Source organism: Nelusetta ayraudi, unplaced genomic scaffold, assembly GCF_046127955.1.
Source record: "Nelusetta ayraudi isolate G7.1 ecotype Tasmania unplaced genomic scaffold, CSIRO-AGI_Nayr_v1 ptg000018l, whole genome shotgun sequence".
Lineage (NCBI taxonomy): Eukaryota > Metazoa > Chordata > Actinopteri > Tetraodontiformes > Monacanthidae > Nelusetta > Nelusetta ayraudi.
The window spans coordinates 1,601,484-1,617,274 of NW_027466068.1; the positions used below are offsets into that span (position 1 = coordinate 1,601,484).

The 15,791-nt window shown below is 45.3% G+C and overlaps 2 protein-coding genes and 1 long non-coding RNA gene across 4 annotated transcripts in view; 1 reads left to right on the forward strand and 2 right to left on the reverse strand.

The window, feature by feature from the left end:
- The window catches only part of LOC142887826 (uncharacterized), a 179,986-nt gene that overhangs the window by 50,645 nt on the left and 113,550 nt on the right, over positions 1-15,791 (forward strand). The gene's annotated exons all lie outside the window — the stretch shown is intronic.
- cart4 (cocaine- and amphetamine-regulated transcript 4) lies at positions 5,220-5,970 on the reverse strand. Its single transcript, XM_076025436.1, has 3 exons — positions 5,802-5,970; positions 5,427-5,510; positions 5,220-5,339 (listed from the first exon to the last, which is right to left on the reverse strand). The coding sequence occupies exons 1-3, from the start codon at positions 5,910-5,912 to the stop codon at positions 5,232-5,234; spliced, it is 303 nt and encodes a 100-aa protein (XP_075881551.1). The 5' UTR covers positions 5,913-5,970; the 3' UTR covers positions 5,220-5,231.
- The window catches only part of LOC142887814 (bone morphogenetic protein receptor type-1B-like), a 46,852-nt gene continuing 42,903 nt past the window's right edge, over positions 11,843-15,791 (reverse strand). The window contains exons 6-12 of one of the 2 annotated variants that reach the window (XM_076025684.1): positions 15,147-15,243; positions 14,885-15,023; positions 14,459-14,651; positions 14,021-14,318; positions 13,545-13,720; positions 13,309-13,439; positions 11,843-12,816 (exon numbers count right to left, since the gene is read on the reverse strand). In XM_076025684.1, coding sequence (XP_075881799.1) covers positions 12,691-12,816; positions 13,309-13,439; positions 13,545-13,720; positions 14,021-14,318; positions 14,459-14,651; positions 14,885-15,023; positions 15,147-15,243 — 1,160 coding nt within the window. In that variant the 3' untranslated portion in view covers positions 11,843-12,690. Of the gene's footprint in view, positions 12,817-13,308; positions 13,721-14,020; positions 14,319-14,458; positions 14,652-14,884; positions 15,024-15,146; positions 15,244-15,791 lie in introns of both variants that reach the window. The other variant, XM_076025683.1, reaches the window with a different exon arrangement.

Here is a 15,791-nt window from a genome sequence, read left to right on the forward strand (position 1 = left end):
CATTTCACTGTATTATTCACACAAAACCGTTAAATTTTAATCTTAAAACATCTCTGACATTTTCCCACATTTTCTACATTTTAAGAACCAGTTTTAGAAAATGAGCAATAGAGTAACTGATAATGAAAATAATTGAAACTGTTTAACTCTTTAAGGGTTAAACAGAGAAAACACAATTGTAATGACTCATCAAGACATATTACAAGTACATAGATATGTCTGGGTGTTCTGTGGCATTTCATAATATAGGAGAAACACACATTACAATGATCCAAAACACTTTATTGGTGAACTGAAAAGACATTTTCAAAAACAGTACAAAAAATGTAAACTAGGAATGGTTACTGCTAATAGTAAACCATGGTTAAAGTAGAATCAATGAGTTTAAAGATCCAGGAGATCTGGAATCCAGGAGCCTAAGACTTAGTCAAGCCACATGGAAAACAGCTTAAATGCTTAAATCTCAACCATTGTGCACATTGTGGTCCTGGCAAATTCAAAATAGCAAGATATATGACATCAACTGAGTATGGGGAGTGCTTGAAGGGTTGGTACCAGTCAACATTCCTTATCAGTGCAAAATTATGAGGTTCTGGAAGAAGTGGTTGTCCACTGACATATTGAAAGTCCTGCCAGATCTTTCCATCATACACGTCCCCCATTACAGCGTCAGGCATGTTCCGGTGTCTCCATTGTTCACACTTCTCCATAAATCCAGGCCTTCTTACAAAAATTGCCAGAGTTTGAATGACGTTCTTTAACAGTAGACTCGTATGGGACACAGGTACTCTTTACCACTTGGGCTAATAAGCTTCCTCATCAAAGGAGTCCCACATTTTTGACTTCATTTCTTTTGTCTGTGTTTGTGGAAAGGAATATAACTACATGTGTTGCAGATTTTTGAACCTCTTCTAGTGATGGTATATGATTCCCCAAGAGTGTATCTTGTCATACACTTGGGACATACTGACAAAAGTTGTCTCTTCTGATGTCACTCCATTTCCTAAGGGAATGTAAAGTCTTGGGGATTCTTCCAGCCAGCTCACTGAGTTTATCAACTCGCAGACCATGTCCCATGAGCCCATGAGTTGTCTTATGCACTGCAGGAGTGCCAAGAATGCATAGTCCGATACCTTGAAAACAGCTTGCAATGCCAGAAGCATAAATGCAAGCAGTTTCACCATCCAGTGTCCATGGCTGTCCTGAGTGGCACCATCTGCATGTGTATTTCTCTCTCCTTCAATGTTGGTATCTTCCAGCATCTCCTCTTCCACAACAACGTCCTCTGGATCACAGCAGCTATCATTATCTGAAGACTCTGTATCACGAGCACTTACAAAGAGGTTTAGATCTTCATCATCTTCAAAGTTATCTGTAACATAAACATAAAATTTAACTCGCACAGATGAAAATATACCCCTGCAATTGCTCAAAATGAATCTGAGTTATTTATTCGACAAAAAAACAACATCTAAGTAGTGTTAGTGCGCAAACAATAACCTGAATTTTTCTGTGAATAAAATATTTTGTTACTGTTAATTAGTGTTTGATCATTGTTGGAATTTAGAGCTATTCATTTCTTATTTTCATTAAAAAATAAAATAGCTTGGTAGTCTTGCCTTGCAGAGTGTCCTCCTCCTCATTCTCCGGCTGTTGCTCATGTTCATGGCAATGCTCCCTGTCCCCTGGTTCACCATCAATGTTATCTGTGACAGAACACAAGACTAATTTTACTCACACACGCACAATCTCTCACGCAGGTCAGGTCAAAACCCTTGAAAAATTTCTTTTTTTGAAAGAATTTTACACACTTGCTCAGTAGTGCCCCCTACATAGACCAAAAAACTAGAATGGCCATAGCGCCATCACAGTGTAGTCACATGGGACGAAGACCCACGTGTTCCTTGAATTCATACCTAATTTCCATAAATGCTAACCTATAACCCCAAAAAATCTCAAAACAAAACAATCAGGAACCGTAGGTGTGACAGACTTGAAATCGGAGTATGATGTAGACCACACCTTCATACGGAATCGCATTGCTGCCACCCTAGAAAAAGAAACAGGGCTCAGTATCACGTTATCACGTGATAGTTTCACGTTTTCACATGAAAGTATTTTGTTCTTTCGCGAAACTATAACGTGAAACATATCACATAAAAACGTGATCATGTTTCATCTAAACTAAATGGAGTGGGGCAAATGGAGGCACCATGTCTCGTCTGCATGAGTCAATTAATCTTTATTTTAAACTTTGTTTGAGGCATGGTGAGATTCTGAATTTATTGAGTACCATCGATGAAATTGATATAAGTATGCGTACTTTGATGAGGTTTTTGAGATGTATGGGATTGTAGTGAAGGAAGAATGGATCAGACCTGCTTGAAGTTGCGTCGTTTCTTATTGATCAGCTGGAGGGGCACGGAAGGCTCCATGGGTACAAGCGCCACCATCTGAACTGCATCCAAGCTGGAAATGTTGTCACCCAAAGTACCGTAAGACATCTGCTGAAGATTCTCGACCCCCATGGGGTTGAACAAAGACAGAGAAATCGCTTGACATGGCGCATATACTTTAACCCTGGACCTAACTTTATGTAGCACGTCGACTCTTACGACAAATTAAAGCCATTTGGGCCCCTGGGGTTGGGTCGTCTGCGCTGGAACCTCCAGTCAGGTCCGCAACCTCCACCTCTCGGCGCAGGTTGGTGAAGGAGGCTGCTCTCAGGGCGCGACGACGTTCTGGTGGCGCTCGGGGTCTTGAAGAATCGTGCAGGACCCTAGTCTCCGCCGACCATGTGACACCGACTCGCACATTGCCAACAGTGCCCACGGAACACCAGCACTCAACCCCTCGTCATCAGCCACTGTTTGCCCCAACCACCGCAATCATTGGTAGTTCCATAATTAGAAATGTCCGTTTCTTCAATGCCACCACTCATTGTTTTCCAGGAGTCACCGTCAGTTACATTAAAAACAAACTCCCGGACTTGTTGCAGTCGTTTCCACACTCCATTAAACGTTTAGTCCTGCACGTTGGAGCCAATGATGTGCGTCGTCGGGAATCCGAGCTGCTAAAGTGTGACTTTAACAATCTGTTTGTGGCCCTGAAGAGTTGCAGGATGTCAATCTTCATCAGCGGTCCTCTCCCGACACTTGGCCTTGGAGCAGAGCGGTTCAGTCGACTCCTCCAACTTCATTCATGGCTCCGCGCCACCTGCACCACCATTGGTTTTAATTTCATTGACAATTTTAATTTATTCTGGAATCGCCCGTCGTTTTACCGTCATGATGGACTTCACCCAAACAAATTAGGAAGCCGCACATTAACTTCAAACATCCACTACTCCATACAATCAGCGTCTCTCACACCTGCGTGACTGTCTTCGCATCACAGCCCCTGCTCAGTGCCTACCACTTCCTCTACGGAGCATTCTATGGACATTTCCTCCTGCAGCGCCTCCCACAGGGCACGCTTTCCTAGTGCTCATACGACTGAGCTTGCTACTGCTGTCCCACCAACACCTGCTCCCATATCTGTGATAATGAATCATCGACCATATAAACGTAACAAACACATAACCCACAACCGCACAACCCACGCTACAGGCAGACTTTTCCCCCAGACATACAGACAATTTGGTTTTAACAGAAGCAATCTTTTATATCCACACATTTTATCTCCCCGTGGTCACGAGCGCACGTGTGGCGCGACCATTAACCTGGCCATGCTGAACGTGCGCTCCCTTTTAAACAAATCTTTTATCATAAATGAATTGATTTTGGATAGTAAGTGAGATGGTATGCTTTTAACAGAGACATGGCTTGACACAGAGGCTCCAGCTGTCCTCACCGAGGCTTGCCCACCAAATTTTAGCTTTTTATTTTCTATCAGGGGATGTGAGAGGAGGTGGAACTGCATCAATTTTTTAAAAACAATTTAATGTCAAAGGAAGTCTCTTTTAACAGTTACTCATCATTTGAGTACCACGCTTTTGTTTTTAGCAGTCCACCAATTATTTGCATTAATGTATACAGACCCCCGCATTACTCAACTGCTTTTATCAGTGAGTGCAGATCTTAATCGGAGCTTAATCGGACTAAGCAATAATTCGGTTTTGTCGTCCAATCGGAGTTCTCACCTTGTCCCCGTATACATGCAGCTGAGAAATTTGAATTATTGACGGGAACGTGTCCTCCTCCCAACACTAGGGGGTGGAGTGAGTCTTTTCAGCTGGTCAGCTGCTTGCGGTTGACATATTAAATCATTATGATATGGAACGATAGTTCATAATGTATGTGTTACTTACTTTGCAGATAAGGTGTACCCTATTTCTTGTGCTCATGGTTATTTTAAAAGGCAGACAAGAACGTTGTTTGCTGTTGGAGGGCTACAACAACACAATGTCTTCGATGCTACGCTTTGTGCCGTCGCTACGGACCCGAAACTCAGACTTCTTGTTGGATGCGGGTTCGGAGCAGACTGGTGGGAGAGTTTGTGTATAGGTTTTGCAAAGGAACGGTGTCTTCAGTTATACACACGCTCATTGAAGTGCCGACCGTGGAGGAAGCTCATGCCGCTGCACGCCGTTTCCAGCAGAATAACAGAATAACATATATATATATATGTATATATATATGTATATATACATATATATGTATGTGTGTATATATATATATATGGAGACGTAGTATGTGTGTGTGTGTGTGTGTGAGATTACTTCAGTCGCTCTGTCTGTTATCAGTGACTAAATGTCACCGTGTTGCAGCTTCAAAGGTCTTTTCTTCATTTGTATTTGGATGATGAATGTTTTCAGATGTGAACTTTGTCGGTCAGTTGTGATGAAGACAGCAGGTGGCGCTGTGGGTAGGACAGAAGAGCCAGACAGCAGCTGTGTTTCACTTTTTATTCATGAGGTTTGATGATAACAGTGAAGACGGAGAGCCTGCAGCCAGCAGGAGGTGATGACCGCCGTCCTCACACCAACGAAGAAAACACAAGGAGGGCGGCCTCCACTGGGGCCCGATCACTTTGATTGACTGAAAAATATTTTTAGATGGTGGTGACAGGAAGCAGATCACTGAGTGGTCAACCAAACTGACAGGAGCCGAGCGACATCAGCGGGAGAGTTTGGACACCAACCAATCAGAGAGACAGACACAGACATGCACATATTATAGTGTGTGTGTGTGTGTGTGTGTGTGTGTGTGTGTGTGTGTGTTTGTGTGTTTTCAGTAGCAGCGCAGGAAGAAGGTGTTGCAGGCTGTTCCTCTCAGACAGTCACACAGTCGACCGATGCGAGGACCGTGTTTCATCGCACAACGTTCTCCGATGTCACACTAACAGACAGACAGACAGACAGGATCAGGAAGAGGTTTCAAAACTTTTGTCTTTGACATTTGGGCACTGATGAGGTTCTGTCTCACCCTCGGGATGACGCTGCCTCTCTTCTCCAGCGACAGTGAGACTCCACCGTCTACCTGTTGCAGCAGAAGCTGCACCGCTGCAGCCTGCAGACAGACAGGCAGAAAGACAGGTACTTGTCAGTAGCTATTTTCTTTCATTGTTTCAGAACGAGCTGCTTAAATCAACTGGGTGACTTAAACTAGTTGCAACTTCAGGATGGATCTTCGTTTTTCACCTGTTGGTTCTGGTTGGACTGATCATCAATAACCATCATTAATATTCACCAATATTCAATAACATCATCAATAATAACCAGCAATCATCAACATTATTCAATAATCACCAGTAAAAACCAGTAATCAGCAATAACCATCAACAACCTGAAGTTCACTCACCAGCTCTCCTGCTGCCACATCATCCGAAGGTGTCTGGTTGTCCGCTGATCTTTGACCGCGGCAGACTGATGTCATCACAGACAGGATGACGGCGGCTCGTATCAGCTCCATGACCACAATACCTTCACTGACCTGCAGCTTCTTCTTCTGCTTGGCACTCGTGCTGCTCCGCCTCCTTTTATCCACCTTCATCCCCCTCCTGCTCCTCCTCCTTCTTCTCCTCTCCCTCCTCCCGCACCTCTTCCTACCTTCCCTCCTCCTCCTCCTCCTCCTTCTCCTTCTTCTGCTCTTCTCTAATGCTGATATGGGGTTTGTGACCTGCTCCACCCAGAGTCTCCATCTCCTGGTGGAGACTTCCTCAGTCCTCCTGATGGTCTTTTGAGGGATCAAGACAGTCAATGAAACTCTGAGGAACCCCGAAGTTCCTGCTGGTTCCTGTCTGAGCACTTTCTGATCCTGGTTAACCTTCATCAGTCGTCTCTTTTGAGTTCAATCTTCAGGCTCTAGAGGAACAGAGGGTCCAGGTCCACCTCCAGGACCTGCTGCCGGGAACGTAAACTTTTGATGTGCTGGTGGCGGCTGTTTAGAGTTTCCCATCATGCTCCTGCGTTGCTGCTGGCGGTGACGTTGGTGCCCTTTTCGGCTTGTGATGGCGAGATGAGGAACGTGGCTCCCTTCATATCATCCCTCATTAACACTGAAATGTCAAACCGCTGCTGTGTTCGCAGATTGTCGGACACGGAAGTGTCAACGCAGCACGGCTCAACTATGAACGTCACACGTCCGGCGGGGAGCCAATCAAAACGAAGGACACACCGAGACAACAGGGAGGAGGAAAAAGTTTGGACTCAAACGATAAATAATCATTCTTATCATATGTGACTGATGGTGGCGCTGCTGCTGTCACACCTCGAGGCCAGAGACCACGTCACCAAAACCACGGAGGAAAATGCTGAGGTCAGACGTGTCGCATTTACTGGCCTTCAGGAGAAAAACTGAATGATTCATCAGGTCTCACACACTCGTACACACAAACACACACATAGAGCCACCACACCAACACGCGTGTGCCTGTGTGTGTTTTAATGGTGGATTAAATCACTGTCCCCTCATATTTGACACACACACATGACATCAGATTATGGAGTGAAGAGTGTGTTTGTGAGTGTCTGTGTTTCCCTCTGCTGGTTCCTCACACAGCTAACAGATTTTTATCTTCTTCTTCTTCTTCTTCTTCTTCTGAGTGGAAGTGGAAGAGAGAGACTGGGGGACAATTGTGCTACCTATCCTATTTTTTCTATTCTTAAAACTTTAAATTGCAGCGACTTTGCGGCCATAATCTCCGCCACCTTTGCATAGTATCCAAAAAGGATTTTTGCACTAATGATTCGCAGGCGCAAAAACGCCCAGAAATGCGGCACCTGAGGAGTCAGAGGCACAAATTGCGCTCTCGTAACCTGAACGCGCGACAGATCATCAGACCAGGGCCCCGTTGCACGAAAGTAGGATTCCATCATCCACCAAGTCTATGAACTTCTGATCCACCATCCTTTCAATGCCAATTCACTCAAGGAAAACTCTGTCAGAGATGTCAGAAGATGTCTCTTCCTGTTCCTCCTTGCAGCCATCTGATGATACCATTATCCTATCTTCTCCCGAGACCATACATGTCTTCTCCAGGGAGCACCCTCTCTCTTCGTTCTTCATCTTGGCCAGCTCAGTTTACCATACCTACCTTCTCGTTTGACACAGAGCTCATTCTACAAGCTGCACATGCACATGCAAACTCACACTTAGTTAGATTGATGGTAAGTGATGCTTTAGCAAGACGAGCAAACACCTGTTTTAAACGTTTCACATGATCCTCCCATGTAGTGGTGTACACAATTAAGTCATCTAGATAAGCATTGCAGTTTGGCAAAACACAGAGAACAGAATTTACGAGCCGCTGAAATGTAGCTGGAGCGTTGCACATCACAAAGGCCATAACAGTGTATTGCAAAAAATAATCTGGAGTAACAAAAGCGGAGATCAAGGATGCACGTTCCGTTAATGGGACTTGCCAATAGCCTTTTAGTAAATCTAATTTACTCACGAATGTTGCAGTTCCTAGATGGTCAATGCAATCTTCCATCCTCGGTAAAGGATAGGATTCAATCGTCTCCACGGGCTGGAGCTGTGTACGGCTAGCCCATGTTGAAGGAGGTATTCGGCCTCCTTTTTCATTAATTTGCGCTTTACCGGGTTCACGCGATATGCATGTTGCACCATTAACGTCAATGTCGCGTTGAGCCACCGTGGTACAAGACGGGACGTCCTGGAAGAGACAAGAGAAATTATTGACTAACGCCATTATATTAGTTTTCTGATCATGTGACAGGTGTGACAACACGTTTGGCAAAATTTTTAACGTTTCAGAATTTGATAACCTAGCACTCTGATGTGCGGAGGAGCGAACAGTTAAGTTATCGAGAGGCTCCATTATAATTAGAGCGCAGCTGCGGGGCGGCTCTGAAGACGTCCGAGTTTTTCTGACTGTCCTCTGGACAGTTTCGAAGATGATACCGTTTCAACATGTTTAGGTGGCAGACTCGTGTTTTCCGTTTGCGCTGGGGGATACGAATAACATAATCCGTATCACTCAATCGTTCAACTACGTCGTACGGACCGGAGAACTTAACCGAGAGCACGGAACCTGGAATGGGCAATAATGCTAAAACTTGATCGCCAACCCGAAACTGTCGGGAAACAGCAGAACGATCAAAGCGGCACTTCATTGCAGATTGTGAATAAGTGAGAAATTCTCTTGCAATCAAGTGGGCACGGTGCAAACGCTCACAGAACTGGCTAACAAAATCGAGGACATTGATCGGAGGATAAGGAGCTGACGACATGAACTTTTCCTGTAAGGACTTTAATGGGCCACGGGGTGTGTGTGCAAATACAAGTCCGGCGGGACTAAAACCAAGGGATTCCTGTACGGCTTCACGGGCTACAAACACAACAAAAGGAATTCCTTCGTCCCAACTCAGCCCAGTTTCGGTGCAATATTTTCTGAGCATTGACTTTAGCATCTGATGCCAGCGCTCTAACGCGCCTTGTGACTGGGGATGAAAAGAACTGGAGAAAACATGCTACACCTGTAAAGTTGCTAGAATTTGTTTAAATAAAGTTGATTTTGAAATTGGTGGTGATTGAGTAACAATCACCACCAACGGAAACCAATTGTTATTCCACTCAACACTGCACATTGTTATCACATTAAACTACTTTAACAAAAACAAATTGACAAATTAACAAATGCAGTTGCAGTTGCAAACTTGTAGAGACATATTTTATCAATTTAAATTGGATTAAAAGAAAACCAACTTTTCTGCCAATGCAGGACATATTTAACTTAAATTTATGTTCCATTAACTAAAATAATTCAACACATATTGGTCCCTGACCAGCCGACCACTCTTGTCATCAGGGAAGATGGCTGGGTTACCCCAGTCCATTCCTGCCAGCACTCTGGGGGTCCTCTCCTTTCTCAGGCAGGCCACATTGTGGAGGACAGCGCAGGCCACAGTGATGTCACATGCCCTCGGAGGGCTGACCGTCAACTCATGAAGGCAATGAAAGCGTGCCTTCAGGAGGCCAAAGGCCACTGGTCCTGGCATGGGCATGATTGTAGGCCTGCTGAGCTTCCTGAGGGTCATTGAAAGGTGTCAGGAGAAAAGGCTGGCAGGCATAGCCCCTGTCCCCCAGCAATACACCAGAGATTTCTCCTGTCAAGACATAATCTCATCAGCACAAACTCATAAATGAGAGCAATATTCTTCACACAGACATAACAACATTTCAATGCCCTGTATAGGTTTACATATTTTGTAGTATTCACAATAAAGCTACCTTGTAAAAAGTGGCTAACAAAAGTTGCGACTCACCTTGTGATAGGCGCCGATATATTTCAGACGACCGAAAGACTCTGGAGTCATGGACTGACCCAGGCCAGTTTGCCACAACATTAGTGAAAAGACTGTTAGCATTGCAGACCATCTGAAATTATAAGATAATGACTATTAAATTATTACCACACATCAGAATTAATGTACAATGTTCCTTTTTTCTTTCTTTTTTTTAACAATATCTAAAACAAAATCTTTTACCTGAACATTACTGCTGTGAAAGGATTTTCTATTTACAAAATCTGCCTCATCAGCACCTGAGGGGGCTTTGATTCTGATATGTGTGCAATCCAATGCACCAATGACATTTGGGAAACCTGTAACACCAAAGAAAATAAGTATCCTACTATGACTATTAACAGAAGTTCTGTAATTTGTAGTTTTTCTTACCTGCTATCTTATAAAACTCCTCTTTGATGTCAGAGAGTCTCCTGTGGCCAGGAAAGCTAATGAAGACACCTGCCAGAGCTTTAATAGCCACACACATACAACGAATTGTGCGGCAAATTGTGGCCTTGTTTAGTTGCTCCGCATCCCCAACTGAGTACAAGAAGCCCCCACTTGCAAAAAACCGCAAGGCCACACCAATCATATGCTCCACAGTCAGTGCATGGCTCCGTGCTGTGCAGTGCCGAATCCTGGGACCCAACAGTCTGCACAGATACTTGATGCCATCTGCAGAAAATCTGTACCTCTCGTACAGGTGGCCATCAGGAAAGGCCAGTGGATCCAACCGGTCCCGAAAAACCCTCTGTCGTCTCAAGGCTCTCCTGACCACAAGAGCTTCTTCGTCCACAACGTCTTGCAAAAATGGGCATTGTTAGAGCAGGAAGAAACTGACAATTTGGGTCCTTTATATAGGCCATTGGTCCGTTTCACTTAACGTGAAACACCTTTACAACCTCAAGCCACACAAGCTGCAACTGGTTTGTTTATTGTGGTACCTTTTTTTTTTTTTTTTGCAATTTAATGTCATTATGATTAGGGTTGGGCATCGAGCATCGACTGGAACCGGTTCTAAGGTTCCGATGCTCCCGGAATCGTTCAAATGTTTAAGTTTCGATTCCTGGGGGAGGGGCAAACGCAGAGCTGTGTGCAAAGTAGGTAGCGATGGAAAGTGTGCGGCGGCGCTCCAAGGTTTGTCTTCACTTTACAACAGAAAATGATAAAGCAGCTAAATGCACGACCTGCAAAACGGTTATTTCGTGCAAAGGAGGGTGCACGACTAACATGATCAAACCCAGCGGGGTGTCCCCCCCCGCCGGCAAGCTGCACCCCCTGCGCTTTCACCGCTGCGTGCCTGCTGACGTCATCGCGCTGAGATCGCATGATGAAGTGCTACAGAATTCCAGAGTCCGGCGGTGGCCAGTGTTCTTAGTCGTTAGTTAGAGTAGTAGCGGGACATCACCACGTTTTTTTGGCCAGCGGAATTAGGGCGAGAAGAAGCTGTATAAGATTTAAATTAAAGTTCATAAACTTGATAAATATAATGTGAGAAATTCAAAGTAAAGTTCATAGAGGTTTATAAATTTAAAATTAATCGAGAAAGAACTTTTTGACCCTGCCTCTTAAAAAGAATCGAATCGAGAATCGCTCAGAATTGGAATCGAAACTGGAATCGGAATCGTTCAAATTCAAACGATGCCCAACCCTACTGGAGACCAAGATCATTCTTCAGTACTACAACACTAGTCATATTCATACGTTTTACCCTCTTGTTTCTCAAAGACCTACATAATAATTTACTATTTTGGAACCCGCGCTTGACACACAGCGGCAACCATCTGTAGTTTACGAAAAACCATGTTTTTCAATGTTATTTTTCCCACCCAGATTCCAAACCGGAAAATACAATATTTAAAAAAAAAAAAAAACTTGCAGAATTCAGCTGTTTTAACAGGAACCCGACGCTGTGCAGGACTTTGATGGTGCAGTAGATGCCAAAATCAACACCAAATGGTGAGCTGACAGCGGAAAGAGTTCAACCGTCCTTGAATTTGAAAAGCACCAGCGAATCTGAATACGCTGTTGTTCTTCCACTTCACTCATTCAGTACACTATTTCCTTCATTTAGGACATGGCCAAAGCGTGTTTAAACATATAAACTTTATTTTTTTTTCAACATACAGCCTTAAAGAGTTTGATTTAGTTTTTGTTTTTAACAGGAAGAATACTCTCATATTCCAGCATGACTCACAAGACAAATCTACAGGAAGAACTTTTCTTCAGTGTCGATGAGCCTGACGAGCATAAACAAACACGTTTAAAGCCTCAAAATACACTTTTCTCTCTCTTTTTCTCTCTTCTTGTCTTCCTGTCACGTAGTGTCAGTCAACCAAAGACAGTCACTTCAGTGGGGGGATCAAAGGGGGTTTGACCCGGTCCAGACAGACAGACAGACAGACAGTAGTGTGAGCGGCAGTGGTGAAGGGGGAGGGGCCTGGGACCTGCAGCTTTCACAGAAAGCAGTGAGAGTGAATTCCACTCGCTGGTCAGTCGCTCCTGTCTGGTGAGTCACTGCAGCTACAGTGCAAATCAAACACTTCCTCCAAAGACCTTAGTGTGAAAAGTGAAGATGATTTTAGAGTCCTCACACTAACAATGAAAATAACAATAACAATAATAATAATTAAAAAAAAAATAACAATAAGATAATAAAATCAAATGAAAAGGTCTCATTTAGACTAGTGGCCAGAAGGGGAAGTGATTCTTGATGTTTGTGCTTCCTGTCCCGTCGTCTCGTCCCTCGGCTGGACCGACTGCACAGTCTGGACCAGAACCACTGGGATTCTTAATGCCCTTTTCTAAGTGTGTGTGTGTCTCTGTGTGTCTCTAAGTGTCTGTGTGTGTGTGTGTGTGTGTTTTTGGACACACACACACACACACTCACACACACACACATACACACACACACACACACACACCCCACAGCGTCCTGTTCACAGCTTGATGTCCTGGGACTCGGACATCTTGGCCAGTGTCTTCTTGACCCGCAGAGCAGTGAGGCGAGAGGCCGGGTTCTGAGCCCAGCACTCTGTCATCAGCTTCCCCATCTGACGCAGACACTGAGGGGGAGCAGGAGGAGCAGGAGGAGGAGAAGGAAGAAGAGGAGGAGCAGGAGGAGGAGGATGAGAAGGTCAATCATCTGTCTGGAGTGGTGGGCATCGTCAAGAAAAAACATTCAGTGGCCGTGAAGTCGTATCAGAAACTTTATGGGAACAACTTCCCTCTTTTCCTCTTAAACTCGTGTTTCTCATTTTGATTTTTAATTCTTAAAGCAATAAAAAAAATGTGTGACATAAAAACATCAACCTTTGTAGAGCTGAAACGATTGATCGACTAATTTACTCAAATCAATGACAGAAAAAAATTTATATAAAAACTCAAAACAATTTCTCAAGTCAAAAATTCAAAACTTTGTTTCTTTAATTTTGCACATGATGCCATTTATATTTATCATGTTTATCAAAAAATGTATATATACATATATATATATATATATATATGCACATTGTTTTACTGTGTGTGTGTATATGTCTGAGTGTGTGAGCTGGCACCTCGTCGCTGGTCCATCGGTTGGGGAAGGAGGGCCGCAGCCTCTTGATGCAGACCACCTCCTTCATGTCTTCATACGATGGGTCTGAGGGAACTGAGTCGTGATAGGGCAGCTGGTACTCTTCCACGATGCCTGCAGACACAGCAGAGAGGAAGAGAGGAAGGGCTCTTACTTTGGCTTTGTTGTCTTCAATTTTTGGATCTAAACAGAGATAAAAGCTGGCTCTGTTGTCTGTACCTCCAGAGACGCAGCGGCGAGCCACCTCCCACAGGATGAGGCCGAAGCTGTACATGTCGGCCATGATGTAGGACTGGAAGTGACTCTTGTTGAGACTCTCGTCTAGAACCTCCGGAGGCATGTAGCGCTTGGTGCCCACTCTGGTGTTGGGGGGGATGTCCACCTCGTTGGTGTCGCTGAGGAGGACACGTCATCATCAGAGCGAGAGGGTTAGACTCGACCTGACCATCACTCCATCACCTCATCCATCCATCACTCCATCTATCCATCCATCCATCTTCAACACCCGCTTCCTCCTGCTCTCAGGGTGTGGGGGGTCTGTTGGAGCCTCTCCCAGCTGTCATAGGGTGAAGGCAGGGTGACACCCTGGACCAGTGGCCACTTTATTTAAACCCTGAGAATCAGACCCATAACTTTCTTGCTGTGAGGCAGCGGTGCTAAGCTAACCACCATGTGTGTCCTTGCCTCCAACTCACCTGATGAACTTGACAGCCAGGCCCAGGTCTGCGATGCAGCACGTCCCGTTCCTCTTCACCAGGATGTTCTTGCTCTTGAGGTCTCGGTGGGCGATGGCAGGCTTCCCCTGCGTGCCGAAGATCTCGGTGTGAAGGTGGCAGAGGCCCGAGACGGAGGAGTAGGCCAGCCGCAGCATGGCTCTGTTGTCCAGGGTGCTGGACTTGAGGTAGTCGTACAGGGAGCCGTTCTCATGGCAGTCGGTGATCAGGTACAGCTGCGTCCATGAACCCGTGCCCTTGATGTCGGCCGCAATGAAACCTGCAAATCAGAGTGACGCTCCGTCAAGCAGGCAGCGGCAAAACGCTGACGATTGAGTCAGGAAGGAAATAAATCCTGAATACATAAACTGGGAAAGAGGAAAGATTCCGTGACATCTATTCATCCAAATTGCTCCTCACCCAGGATGTTCTCATGTCTCATTAGGACGGTCTGGTAGATCTCAGTTTCTCTGGACCAACTGGCCTCGTCAGTGGTGAAGAAGACTTTGACGGCCACCTTCTCTCCCCTCCACCTGCCCATCCACACCTCCCCGTAGCGGCCCTTTCCGATCTGCTTCACCATCTGGATCTGCTTGGCTATCGTCCTCTGCACCTGAGGCAGAAACATGCAGGAGGATGAGTGGCCGTAGCAGAGCTCTCACGTGGCTCCAACTGTTCCAAGGCTCCTCATCTGAAGACACGTTTTCAATATTTCTTAAATGTTCTTGACAGTATAAAAAAAATCACCCATCGATGCTTCTAATGAAAAATCATCTCTCCTTTGTGAATAATACACAACAAGTGTTTGGAATGAACAGGCGCCTGCCTGCAATACCGCCATCTCACCAGCAGAGGGAGCCCTGAGCCAGAGCCGGAGCTCTGCGACTGCTCGATCAGGTCCCTGAGAGACTCTCCGGGCGGAGTGTAGGTCTCGTCCTGCTCCAGGCCGATACTGTAGCGGGGGCGCGACTCCTGCCGCTTGTACCTGCAGAGGCAGCAGCAGCAGCAGCAGCAGCAGCAGCAGCAACAGTAGCAGCAAGCAAGTGTCAGAAGAAGATAAACGCATCACAAAAGGAAAGATGGTCGTCGTGCAGGTGTGCTGGTTTACCTGAAATAGCAGAAGAATATAATGGCAGCCAGGATGAGGCTGCACACAGTGACTGAGACCATCAAGGCCATGTGGTGGATCTTCCCATCCACGTAGACTGAGAAAGAAGAAGAAGAAGAAGAAGAAGAAGAAGAAGAAGAAGAAAAAAGGCTCTTTTTATCCAATAAGTACTGTAAACATTTTTATCCAAAGGTTATTGTATTTTTAGTTATGGTAAATGAAAAATAGAATCATCTTAAGATGAGGACATAATGAATTGCATGCAATTATTTTCCACCAAAGGCAAATCAGCCTCTCATTATAAACAAGCTAACAAACAAACACACATGGAGAGGTGTGCAGGAAGTGGGAAACTTCCCAGCGAGGAGTCAGTTGTCCTGCACAGCGGCGCTAAATCAACTGCAAATCAGATTTCACTCATCATCAATTTTTCATCTTGTTCCAGGCCAGGCTCTGCCTGTGGTGCAGGGCTGCAGTCTGCAGGGAGAGGAAGTCTTCGCAGCCAGTCGCTGGATCCTCCTCCTGATCCATGGATCTGGTTTCCCCTGGAGGACCAGCCCTACACCACGTCAGGGGGGTCTCCACTTACTGGCCCCCAAACACACTGAGGAGGCACCACTGCTGTCCGTCGGGACTCTGGTTGTC